Genomic DNA, 14,039 nt, shown 5'->3' with positions numbered 1-14,039 from the left:
GTAACTCCATTAAAAAGTTCTAACGCCATTAAAACGCCGTTGTAACGCCGTTGTAACGCCGTTGTAAAGCCGTTGTAATGCCATTATAGCGACGTTGTAAAGCCGTTACAGCACCATTGCAACGCCGTTGTAACGCTGTTGTAACACCGTTGTAACACCGTTGTAACATTGTTCTAACGCCATTGTAGCGCCGTTGTAACACCGTTGTAACTCCATTAAAAAGTTTTAACACCGTTGTAACACCATTGTAATGCTGTTGTAACACCATTATAGCACCGTTGTAAAGCCGTTATAGCGCCATTGTAACTCCGTTGTAATGCCATTTTAACTTTTTTTGATCTCTTTAAACATGCAAGCTTTGTAAGTCACCTGGTATAAAATGTTGTGAATTGTTGTGTAATATACTTTACTATGAGTTGTGACATTTTTGTAGAGCAAGGCACTGAAGAAGACTCTTTGAAACAGAGAAGACAATTGGGATTCTGTTTTCTTATGATCATCTTGCATGAACCAATTGTGCTACAATGGCCTTAAAAGCAATGTTTGCCTCTTACTGCAAGGAACAGAAAAAGTCTCCTTTATACAACTATTGCTGCAATAGGTTTAAAAATATTGCATATTGTTCACAAACTAGAAGATGTTGTACTGTAGGCTTAGAAATACTGTATATTGTTAGCAAACAAGAAGTTTTTCATCCTTTGGCAATTACTGTGTACCTATTTTGGAAGTTGTCTCACTAAGGCCGTTTCTGCACGGCGAGAAAAGTTTCACGCCGCAGGAGTTCTGGCCGCGCAGCGGGAGTCAAGCTCGCGACGCTAAAGCGTGCGAAAGCAGGCGAAGGGGAGGCCGGGTAGACGGCAGGCGGCTCCGCGACGGGACGGCCATGCTTTCCTTCTTCGCTTTATTCATTTACGCTTCGCGGTAGTGCCGCAGCCCGCCCATCGCTGCCCTCCTCGGACCCCTGGAGGTCGGAGGGACAGCGGTGTGGGCTGGGCTGCGACGCCCCGCAGGCTTAAATGCAGGGAGGACACCGTGAGTGGGGCGGAGACGGAGAGACAGACAAAGCTTCCCGGTGGCGCTGTTCGCACCTGGGCCAAGCAGGGAAGATGTTCTCCCCCAACAACAACCCTTTAAAGGGGTTGTTGTTTAGGGCAGCTTGACGCCGCCCTGGGGGGAGGGAAGAAGAGTCAGGTCGCCGCTGCTGCATTGCAGCAGCGGCGCCTGTGCGAACGGCGGCCTGGGGGCGCCTTTTTTGGCGCCCCTAGGCCGTCATAAATGGGCCGTGCAGAAAAGGCCTAAGCTGTCTTATGTTGTGCTTTTTTAACTGTGAAAAAGACTATGGGTAGCAGAGATCCCCCATTCCAGGGTCCCTTCCCCCAGTGAGATTAGCTGGCCAATGGGGAACTTATTTTGTTTCATTTGTACCCTGCCTTTTTCTCCAATGGGGAGCCAAAGTGGTTCACGTCATTCTTCATTTTATCCTCCCATAAACCTGTGAGGTAGGTTAGGCTGTAAGAGTATGACTGGCCCAAGGTCACCACATCGCCAGAAATGAAATCGACCTAGGCTGTTCTTTTCTTCTGGTAAGTCTCCCAAACCCCTCCATCATCCACCAGTTGCCTAGCAACCCTAAGTACCTGGCAACCCAAAGAAAGACTGGTTCTGTAGTGGGTATACAAAGCATCCCAGAAAACCCTTAATATATGGTTCTTGATCACATAGATCTTTATGGAACACAATTCACAGTAAAGAGAAAAAACACTGTAATGTTTTGCAAGAACTGTACATAGAATATTTCTGTGCTTAACAGTAATGTACTTAGTAACCCACAAGGAAGTATTAACATGCAAACATAGAATGTGCAAAGAAAATGAAATCTATAAGTTTTTATGGCCTAGTTCTTGATTCAGAGCCCTACATCTGATTCTTCCTGATTCAGAGCCCTTCAACTGCAGCAAAAGTGAAAGCAGTCTGTGCATGCTAAGTCAGGGTGAGGTAACCGCTGGAAGACTGCCAGGAAGTAATGCTGAAATAGCAGCAGCAAACACAATAGTCAGTTCCGTTGTTCAGTTCTTTACGGTACAGTCTTCATCAGATCAACATAGGAAAGTGTTACAGTATTTGAGTTAAATCAATTGTCCATTCAAGACTTCATTTGGTTTACCCACAGAATTAACCCCTAATTAAAGTAATTTTGAAAACCTAAAAAAAATTCAGAAACCAATATTTTGATGCATTATTTTTGCCGTTTGCTTAACTTTTTAAAACTCAACCAAATAAATCATCATCTGCAAAAGAAATACTTTTTTTGTAACCAGATCTCAGCATCAATTTAAAAAGAAGAAGAGTTTGGATTTATACCCCTACAAACAACTTTCCCTTCCCTTCCATATTTACGAATTGAGAGGAGAAACAACTAAAACATCAGTGATGAGAAAATTCATTGAACCATGCATAGAATCATATGGCTCTTTTTTGTGGATTGGGATTCATGCATGTATTGCTTGATGATTTTATCTAGCACTTACAGTTGTTCAAGCAGTTCCTATTGCTGGAGTACAACCCATGTGCACAGTGTTGCCTAAGCAGCTAGTGATTTATAATTTGATAGCACCTATCAAATAAATTATGTGCACTGAATCCAGGTAGCATCTTCCTGCCAAAAAAAGGATGGCAATAGCTGAAAGCAATGATGACTTTTGCTAGGTACATAAGCCTTCCTAGACTGTACTTTTTTGTTTTGTTTATTTGTATCTTGCTCTCATTCCTATGGAGACTTTACGATATAAAACAAACAAGAGGGGAGAGACTTCAAAAAGCAAAGCAGGTCTTCCTTTCTTCCTCTGCTGGAAAACCTTCTTCCAGTCTACAACCATCACGGTGATGCCGAACGTCAGATGTCCTTTGGCTTGCACCTTTGGGTGGGAGTTGCCAGCACTAGGTTGGAAAATACCTGGAAATTTGGGGGATAGAGTCTAGGGAGGGAGACGGGAGGGACGTCAGCTGGGTACAATGCAATAGAGCCCACCCACCCCCAAAGCAGCCATTTTCTCCAGAGGAACTGATCTCTGTTGTACAGAGTTAGTTGTAACAATGGCAGATCTCCACACCCCACCTGGAGTATGGCCAGGTCTTTGGGCATGGCCAAGTCTTAAAAACCTGTGAGAAGCCGATGAGAAATAGTGAGATGTTGGTCAACACTAGCTGCTAGCCAGCTTGTTAGTTTGATCTGCCATAATTCCTCCCCTGTACTATGGCTGACATTAGGAGTGGAATTAAATGTTACAGCCTATGTATTGCAACAAATAACTCCTCTAAAGATAGCTGGTGGCTAAAAGGAAATGCAGACTTGAAGATACTTGGCACGAAGGGTTGATTTAGCATGGTGCAACCTCAACTAGCCCTAATGCTACACCTCTTAAGTATGGATCTGGCAAGGCATCACAGCAGAGGGGAGAAGTCTTTGTTGTGCAAACAATCATGTTTAATAGGTTCTGGCTTTTGAATTAATATGGAAGCATATGTCAGGTATTGGCTTTCATATACAAAGTCATTCATGGCCTTGAGCCCTCATATCTGCAAAACTACCTCTTCCCCTATGCATCACCACCACCTTCACAGCTTTGCTCATCTGAGCACCAATGCTTTGCCTGGCTTCTGCAGGGGCAATCCTGCAAATGGGCAATATCAAAAACTGCCTGTACACATGCCTTCTCAGTTGTGGCCCCCACCTTATGGAATGGCCTGCCTGAGGAGGTCAGGAAGACTCCCATTCTTGTGGCTGTTCATGAGCTATGCAAAACAGAATTATTTAAGAGGGCATTTCTGTGCAGGCAATAGAGTTGCACTGTACTAAATGAGTTACACTGTCACCTAGATAAATTACTGGGAATTATGGTCCCTGTGTTTAACTTACTGAAACTAGGATCCTATTTTGTAATTTTTGCATCTTTTAATGTATCATGTTAATACTTATGCATTGCTTCCTATTTCATTGTTCACTGATTGTCCTATCCTATTGACTCACTCTGTGTAATCCACCTTGAGTCCATGTTAGAAAGACAGACTAGAAATGACATAAGTAAAAAAAACAAATACCTGATGAATGACATCTTCCTTAGAGCTCTATCTTTGTGTGTTTTAACTGAATTACTTTATAACTTTAAGTGTATTTTAATTTATCAAATATTTAAATGGTTGTTTTAATGTTTGCTGCATTGTGGACCCTGATTGGGTGAAAGGTGGCATAAAAATTCTTCAAATAAACAGACAACAAACATAACTATTAGGCCAGGATACTCTAAAGATTAAATTGAATTAAATAAAGTATGAAACTTAATGGCATCTTACTTTAGAGTCCCAGATTAAAACAGCATAACTGTTTGTCTTGAATATTCTGAGGATTACATTAAATTAAATTAGAAGTTGAAGTTTTGAAGCCAGTAACATCACATGTTAATCCTACTGAGACATGAATGTCTTAAATTTTGAATTATGTTCTACAACGTTAGCCTTTTCTGCACAAGTCACAACTTTTCAAGGATTATAATAAAATGTTTCCTTCATGGACTTCTGCACATTTTCCTCCCATTTGGTTCTAGAAACATTTCTAAGCAGCTTTTCCATTGTTGTTCCTAAAAATACTTTTATAGCTATGGCCTTTTCTGCATACCAAACTTACCACATTTTGAAGACATTTTCAATTCCATCGTTTACTACAATGTTTTTCCGCACTCCCCTCTGTCAAATGTGGTTTCCCGGCCACTGATATTTTTTTTACGCATGTGCTGCAGTGATAATTCATAGCATCGCTGATTCATAGCATCAATGATTTTGTAGATCAAATAATCTACAAAATAGCGGGGGGGGGGGAGGAAAAAGGAAATTAACTTAACATTTGGGAAAGGAGTTTGTAAGCCCCTTTGAATCTCCTTGCAGGAGAGAGAGGTGGGATATAAATCCAAACTCTTCTTTTTCTTCTTCTTTTTCTAATCCCACTGACTTCAACGGGCTTAGACTGGAGCAACTCTGCTCTGGATTGCACTGTTGGGTTGGTAATCTTCAGTAGGGTTCAGAGGAATTCTGTGTGATCTGTGGACTTCAGTGGAGTTCTCCAGTTCTGAAATGAGGATATCTGTTATGGTCTTGCATTTGACAAAGGCTATGGAAATCAGGGACGTAGGTATAGATTTTTTTATGGGAGGGGTTCGGGGGTGGAGCCACACCACCACCCACCCCTAGGGCATGGCCATGCCTCCCCAAGCTCCACCCCTGGCCATGCCTCCCCAAGCCCCACCCTGAGGCAGGGGATGGCAGACTCCCCTGCCCTGCCCTGCCCTGCCCTGCCCTCCCCTGCCCCTCCCCTCTGCGCAGAGGCATCGAGGGAAAATGGAGCCCGGTGCAAAATCTGAGTTTTGTCCACCCAACACACACACACTGCATTTACTTGTCCTTTATGATACTTGTGCAATGAAAAAGAAGAAAACAGCACAGTCATTCTCACAAAAAAAAGGGCTAGTGCGAAAAAAATCGGAGTATTTCTTCCCAGTCTTAACACGATTCCTTCACAGAAACATGCGAAGGGAGAAACAGGGATAAAATAGACATGGATTTTTAAATATTGAATGTAATGTATTATTATGTTGTGCAGAATCAACCACAGAGACATTTCAGTTCTCAAACAAATTACATCTATCCCAATAATGCTACTCTATTTACTGCTTTTATAAAGGCATCCTTCACATCTTCATTCCTCAGGCTATAGATTAATGGGTTCAGCATTGGAATCACAAGAGCATAAAACACAGAAACAACTTTGTCTTGGTCCATTGAGAAACTGGAACTTGGTCGCAAATATATAAAGAAGAGGGTTCCGTATAAGACTGTGACAGCTGTCAGGTGTGAGGCACAGGTTGAGAAGGCTTTGCATCTGCCTTGAGTAGATTTGATCCTCATGATTGCAGAGACAATGTATATGTATGAGACCAAGATGATCAGAAAAGTACCAATTGCAATTATGGTGGACAGGATGAAATGCACAATGTCAGTAATATGAGTGTCTGAACAGGACAACTTGAGAATTGGAGGTGTGTCACAGAAAAAATGATTGATGATATTTGAGTTGCAAAAGGATAGTCTGAATATCAAAACTGTATGAACAATTGAATTGAAAAAGCCACACATATATGCACTGACCAGCAATGTTATACATAGTTTGGGGGTCATCACAATCATATAGAGTAATGGGTTGCAGATGGCTGTAAAACGATCATAAGCCATCACAGCAAGCAGAGTTCCTTCGGTGGTTACGAAGACACAGAAGAAAAAGAATTGCATTGTGCATCCTGTGAATGAAATTACTTTGTTCTCTGATATAAAGGTCATCAGCATCTTTGGAGCAATGGCAGTAGAATAACCAACATCCACAAGTGATAGGTTGCTTAAAAAAAAATACATGGGTGAGTGAAGCTGCCTGTCAATCTTGATCAATAGGATTATTCCAAGATTTCCCACTAATGTAAAAATGTAGATTATAAGAAACATGGTAAAAAGGGCAACTTGGAATTCTGGGTGGTCCATGAATCCCACAAGGATGAACTCTGTCACTACAGTGTGATTAAGTTTCATAATTTAATCCTGAAGTAATATCTGTGAAAGGAAAACAAGCAATTTAGTAGAGGGTGGAGAGGACATAATAATTATTCATTCTGACCAGTCTCTTCAAATCACCTATTAGCATAATCACATATTTCAGAATATATATCAGAAAAAATTTGTCATGTCAATTTATTAATAAAATAGTTTATTCTAATTCATTGGGCTGGTCTGAACATTAACACAAGCAATCATATGTATAGGTTCAAAAGTGAATGTTTTATGACCCTTACACATGATTACCAGAGGGGATGATGAAATCTTTTTTTGTTGGATTTTACATTTGATTTTGGTAATCCCTTTGATAGACAAATGATTGGAATAGAACTCAATGATGTTAAATTCTGCAGGTTCTTTCTTTTAATGTTTATCATATTTTTGAAAAACCCACTCAATTTTTGAATGTTCTTTGTGACTGCAAAAATCTATGGAATTTTTAAAATGACTTTTCAGTGATGCAGTTTTATTACTCTGCAACCAAGAGATCACAGTTAGATCTATAGGATCTGTAGGAATGCATGGAAATCTCTATGTAGGAATGTATGGAATTCCTGTTTGAATTGTCTTCAACATTAATTAAGATTGCAGAAATTGAACCAAAAAAATTGGGACTTTTTAAAGTGCACTATTCGTTGACCAACCGGAAAACTTCATACTGCAGCACTGCATTGATCCAAATCATTTTTGAACCATCTTGAATTACAAATGCAAATCCTTTATTGACATTTAAATTACAAAGGGTTAAAATGAAATGGGACCAGTACAAAGATGCATTAAAAAGCATAAATAAAGTAAAATTGGGTAGGAACACTCCAAAACCAACCATAAGACATACAACATTCAATTCACAATAGCGCTTTCTGTAAAAACCTGTGATCAATTGAATGAGCCAGATAAGCCAATGCTTATGTAAAAGATTCTAAGGACCCTCATCTCAATGAAGCAGGTATTCAAAACAGGTATTTGGTTGATCCAGCTGTGTGTGCAGTTTGATATGGTGATTTTGAACAGCCATCAGCCACAAGATTATATCCAGAAGAATACAATTCAAAATGGGAGTGAGGGCTGTAAAGAACAGAAACACATTGCTCCTGTTTTCCAATAGGCCAAGATGTCAGTTTAGGGGGGAGTCACATCTGGTCTTCTTCTAGATGGTGGGAAGAAATGGTTCTCTTCTTTCCCCATCCTTAAACTGTCACCTTGTTCCACAGAGTTTAGGAGCATATGTAAAAACACTTCTTTTCTCACTCCCAAATCTTTGGATGCTTTGGATTCAGAGAACAGGACAAATGGGAGCAGCAGGATTTCTGATCACCTCCTCCCCCATCTCCGAATTTCAGCAAATCTGGACCACAGCCAACTTTCCAGTGTGAGAGATCAGAAGAACCCTACACCCAACTGACTCCCTAAACTCAGGCTCTTTCCGCACGGGCCAATTACAGTGCCCTAGGGATGGCAAAAATGCCGTCCCTAGGGAGCTGTTCGCATGGGGGCGCAGCTGCTTCGCAGCCGCGCCGCCCTCACTCCTCCCCAGCGGCGCAAAGCCGCCATTTTCCCACCTCGCTCTCCGAGTGAGGTTTTTGGAAAATGGCAGCTTCCAGCTGCTGCCATGCGAATGGAAGCAGCTGGAAGGCGCCATCCCTCCCCCCTTTCCCAATCAACTTACCTTCCCTGCGACCATCTGGAGTGTCGCCGAGGCCTGGGGACACGCCCCCCCTGCCCTGCGACTGTGGAGCAGTCATGCAGGGCAGGGGGGCATGTCCCCAGGCCTCAGCAACACGCCGGATGGTCGCAGGGAAGGTAAGTTGATCGGGCGACGGCGCAGCGCGGCACCGTCTTCCCGGTCGTTATTGGGACTGTTCGTGCAAAAGGTCCTGGGGGGTTGGATCAGCGTCATGTACGCCAACCCAACCCCCAGTGTGGCCATGCGGAAGTGGCCTCAGTCACCTCCTGATAGTCCTTCACCCAAAGTATTTTGGTGGGTAACAGCGCAATCTCCCCAGCAGGGTTCAGATGCTCTTTCCCTGTTGATCCCTCATCAGCCAGCAGTTTGGTTCAGGTGGCTGCCAGCAGCCATTTCTTCTGAGTAGGTGTAAATAGATTGTGAACAGCCAAACTGCCGCAGCTGGTTGACTCCCACTGGCAAGCAGAATATGGGCCAAACCAGCAGGTGTTCAAGCAATCCTAGTGCTAATCTGCTCTAACTTAAAACGAATAAGGAGAAATTATGGAGATATACTTCCTGGACCTCAGTAAACAGGGGAGAAAATATTGTTAGCTTACCTATGACAGTGGTTTTTTTCTTCTTCTTGCAGTAACTGCCCTCCCTCCCTCGACCCAGCACCTGCTTCTGCCTACAATTTTAAAAGGCACATAGTTAAGACCAAAAAAAGTATGTTTGAATGAAGACTTACTATTTAGGTATCCATGTATTCCTTCAAGCATGTAATCAAGAATCTATTTCTCTTTCTGTTTACTGTTGTCAGTAAACTGTGTATCTCTTTTTAAAATTTGAGCCCATTAGTGCTGTTGTTCTATGGCTGTGGTGGCAAACCTTTGGCACTCCAGATGTTATGGACTACAATTCCCATCAGCCCCTGCCAATTGGCCATGCTGGCAGGGGCTGATGGGAATTGTAGTCCATAACATCTGGAGTGCCAAAGGTTCGCCATCATGTTCTATGGCATCAGGAATATCACCTAATGGTGGAAACAGTGTAATGGTATGATGCTACAGCTTTCACTTTTTTAAAATTGCCATTACAACATATAGTTCAGAGGTTGACAACTGGAACAGTAACAACTAAAGCTGCAATAAACTGGTTTTGTAGAAGCAGCTACTACAATGTCAAGATCCACCGTGATCTGTGCCGTGATCCTGTCATGATCCTGTCATGATTCTCGGAATGGCCAGGGAATGCTGCCACCTCATTTTCACGGTGATCCGTGCCGTGATCCTGTCATGATCCTGTCATGATTCTCGGAATGGCCAGGGAATGCTGCCACCTCATTTTCCCTGCTTGGCATGCAAAGCTTAATGGCAGCTTGTATACAGTTATCTCTTTCCCTGACCTTCGAGGGCTCTGTGTCTGGCTAACGACCTTGGCTTTGTGGACACTGGGGGAAGGGGATTGTCAAAGGACTGGGGGGGTTGGAATGCATGAGGGAATATAATCATGCCGAATCCCAGTTCTGGTCAACCCAGGTGTGTATTCCATTACAACTCTCTCTCAATAAAGACAAATTTCGTTAACCCTTGAGTCTGGATTATTAGAGAGGCCACAGGGCACAACCCACAGTGGCTGAAATCTACTCTATATAAAATCTGACAATGACCATTGAAGCAATCCAATGAGGAGTTCAACCTACAGCTAATCAAGGAAGTTAAGGCAAGAAAATTTGCCTGACAATCATGTTCATGCTGAAGCTCACAATATGTCTAATTCCTACTAATTATTCAGTTTCTGTAACCATCACCACATTTTACAGTATTCCTTTTGATGGCTGCTTACATGTCCCATTTAAGAAACAAACGTCAAATTAAAACTATGGACTGTTGAGTTATTGACAAGTGTCAATATTAATATTTTGATATATTGTTAATGGAGCTTAATTCCATGATCCCCCAAAATATGTATCCTATGTTCAGTAAGACATATGACCACGTTGTAGTTTAAGCTTTTCTTCCAACATTAAGCAATTCTATGAACACTTCCAAACTTTATAAACTCAGATTGAACAAAATTTGTAGTGTGGGCTGAGTTTACCCCCACTCTCTGCTCTTCTCCCAGAATCCTGTCACATTCTGCATGCTTTCACATCCTGCATGTGAGCTCCCAAAGGCATCTGGTGGGCCACTGCGACTAGATGGACTCTGGTCTGATTCAGCAGGCTCTTTCTTAAGTTCTAATCCAGAACAAATGTTTTATTCTGTAACTGTATCATGATAGATTAAAATCATTGGATATATGTTCAATAACTGCATGTTTCTTCCCTTATCTATAGAAGGCCACCTCTTGGTATAAGGATGCCTCTGAAATGTACTATATCTGAGTCCAATCTCCCACATCCTGATTTGTATGGATTTTGATTACATTATCTTGTTTCTGATGTGCAAATGATGCTCTAGGAATTCTTTCAGCCCTACTCAATGCAGGGGTGGGGGCAAAAGGGCTTTTGGGAATGGCATGACCTTGCACCTATGCCCTGGCCCTCAGAGTTATGCTATCCTTTTGGTGACTTAAGTCCTATATGCCCTATGGGGCTTTTTAGCGGCTGTGAGGGGCTTTTCCTTGCTCCCCATGCATTCAGAAAGACCTCTTGGCCTCCAGCTTTGAATGGGGCTGCCCATCGTTCCATCTTCTCTTTCTAAATGTTTTTCTACAGAGTACAGGGGATGCCACAGCTTCTTGTTCCTTCAACTGAAGTGTCATTACCCATTTTAGAATATAAGCATGTATGCATGTGTAATGCAGTACAACTCTAACATGCTAACATATAAGCTTGTAAAATGATTGATGGTGTTTATGAATGCATAAAAACATATATGTGCATCAGTTTAAAAAATACTTAGACAATATTCTGCACTAATTGATCAAACTGTCACGGTTGGCTGAGCACAGGAGTTTTAGGTTACAGCTGGTCAATGGGAATAGGCAGTAAGTAGCAAAAGCTTACTTTCAGTTCTGGGAAAGAGCAGTCTACAGCAAGTCTAGAGCACATGGCTGGCACAAAGGAGGGCAAGCCCCTTTAAAGTCTCGGTTCGCCACTCCTTTCTTCCAGTGACGTGAACCCATTTTCCGGCGTGGCTCCCCTTCCCTTTCCACCCTTACTTGGGAGGTATCTGCCGAGCAGAAACCGCGTCTCGTGGTAATTCACAGACGTCTTTGTACACACTGAGGAAAGGTCAGTCAATGCAGTCCAGGTCCACAAAACCAAATGTTCAGTCTGAGAGCAGGCACTGCAGAAACTATCAGGCTGTTTCACAAAGTTGTTTCTGCAACCCTTGCTGTTCATGGCTGCCTCTTATAAGCCTGCATTCCTGCTCAGTCTGAGTCCTGAGCTGACTTACAACTGTCCTTTCAGTGTCTCTGGCTGCTGGGTAGTCCACAACACAAACCATAGTGTCATATTAAATACAGCAAAAGCCAGGAGGGATAGGTATGCAATAAAGTCAATAGTGACTACATGGGAAAGGACAAATTAAGCAAAAAATTCCTCTGTGCACAGTGTAAATAGTACCAGATAAAATAAAACAGTTCCATGGCAGCCTGGTTTGGTGCCACCACAACACAGCCACACTGCCTCCTAAGGGGTTTCAGGTGGTACAGGGAGCACAGTAAACTAAAAAAAGGTCCTGGGCCAACCTGAAAATCCCTACTTGTGATGAATGGACTATACCACCAAAATGTGGTGTAAGTCTTCAGGTGATGTCGGGGCATTCCCAGGCCAAAAGCCCAGTGGAAGATGACTAAAGTTGGTTCTGCTCCTGGGAATGTCCCTAGATTGCCCCTCAGCACTGGTGCAGGTTTACAGGGACAGTGGAGCACATACACTGGGACAATTTTCCATTTAGGCACTGTGGATGTGCTCCAGGCAGGTGTCAGCTATGGCATGTCAGGCAGACTGAGTTCTGTTGGAGTATTTGGCAATATGTGCTAAGTGCTTGTAGGAGCAAGGCCAGTTGCACCAGTGGATTTGATCGTGGGTTAATGGCAGGCAGCTGGTTAATGAGGATGACCTTTACCAGCTGCTTATCAGTGGTGTAGCTTCTATGCTCATTATCTCTCTCTCTGTTCACATGTACATTACTGTATGTGTTTCTCTCTCCATGATATTGTTGCTGTACGTTGTCTGCCAGTGCTTATGTACTTATGTTTTGACTTCTTTTTTGTAAAGATGTTTTTATGTAGCCTGCTTTATTTTTAAACTCTATTTAAAAAATAACTATCTTAATCAACTCTGCTGCGCGTATTATTTTGTTCTGCTAAGAAACTGTGTGGCTCTAGCTTCAGTCCTTCTATTAGGTTATAGGCCCAGCATGCTTCTGCTGCGCCAGAGTTTAAGTAGAGTTTGTTGTTGCTTTTTCCTCTCCCCTGGTTGTTTTGTTTTTGGACTTGAAGCCTCGGCATGACTGCCTGGTTTGTTTTTTGGGGTGAGAAAAATAAGGCTACTTATGTGAAGCATGCCTCTCAGCTTCTTGTAACTGAAGGCTTGAGATGGCTATGGTGGAAGATATGATAAAACTTGTTCCTATTTTGGAGGGCCATTTGAACTATGAAATTGGAAAAGAAGTCTTCGCTTCACACTCTATTTGGAGATACTGGAGGGTCATCTTGAATGGGACCAGTTTCCAGATTATGCTACTCAAGAGGAGAAAGCACTCTTTGTGAAGGAAGAAGAAAAGTTGTGAGTTTGATATTTCTGTCTGTTTTAAGTGAATATCAGTCAGCAATAATTGATTTGCCATCAGCTAAGGAAATGTTTAATGCTCTGAAAAATCTGCATGAAAAGAACTCATAGTCTCATTATTTTTCTGTGAGTAGATGTTTGTATAACCTCCAATATAATGAGAGTGTGGACTTTAAAGAACATTTGTTGCATCTAAAAGACTGTGTCACTCAGCTGACTACGCGTAAAAATCTTGTTTCAGAACATGAGCAGTTAACAGTGCTTTTAATGTCTTTGCCTAACACTTTTGTAGAGCTAGTGTCTAGGCTTATGCAGAAGAAGGATTTGACTTTTGAATATGCTGTTAACCAAATATAAGAGGAGATTGGATTAAGAAGAAATGTAGGAAGAAGACCAGATGTTTTTTCAGAACAGAACAATGTCTATGGGACATTGTGAAAGGAAAGAGAAAGTATCTAAATGGCGAGGGAATGCAGCACCTGTGTCTGAAAGTGCTCCTAATTGGAGAGGTGTATCAAACAACGATCAATCTGTTGTAATATGTTACAGGTGTGGCCAAAAAGGGCACAAAGCTTTGCAGTGCCAATTAGTGGTCACTAAGCAGAAAGAAGTAAAGGTTCAAAGAGGTGTGTAAATATACTGTTTGCATCTGTGTATGATGAGAATGAACATATAATTTTGAACAGCGGTAGCAGTGTGCATCTATTTTCAAATGAAATGTATTTTGTTGAAAAACACAACTGTTGACCCAATAAAGATAAATTTTGGAAATGGAACTAATATCTTGTGTAATCTCCCTCAGTACTTGTGTAGCTAATGAAAAGGGAACAGTCTATGTAACAGAGGTTTATTTTTCAGATTAGTTCAAGGCTAATGTTTGTCCTTGTTTGAGAAAAAGCAATGTAATATTAACATCTTTAAAGGAATGTGTAAAGTTTCTCTGAACCAAAAGGTAACACTAATGGCAAAGAGATG

At 42.0% G+C, this 14,039-nt stretch overlaps 1 protein-coding gene across 1 annotated transcript; it reads right to left on the bottom strand.

The window, feature by feature from the left end:
• Positions 1–5,691: 5,691 nt before the first annotated feature.
• On the bottom strand, positions 5,692–6,642 carry LOC125426271 (olfactory receptor 1020-like). The gene has a single exon (XM_048484531.1). It carries the CDS (start codon positions 6,625–6,627, stop codon positions 5,692–5,694), a length of 936 nt encoding a protein of 311 aa, XP_048340488.1. The 5' UTR covers positions 6,628–6,642.
• Positions 6,643–14,039: the final 7,397 nt, after the last annotated feature.

The sequence above is a fragment of the Sphaerodactylus townsendi genome, linkage group LG02 (genome assembly GCF_021028975.2).
Source record: "Sphaerodactylus townsendi isolate TG3544 linkage group LG02, MPM_Stown_v2.3, whole genome shotgun sequence".
Classification (NCBI taxonomy): Eukaryota; Metazoa; Chordata; class Lepidosauria; order Squamata; family Sphaerodactylidae; genus Sphaerodactylus; species Sphaerodactylus townsendi.
Note: the sequence above shows the minus strand (reverse complement) of the source record. Positions and strands in the feature narration are given on the sequence as shown.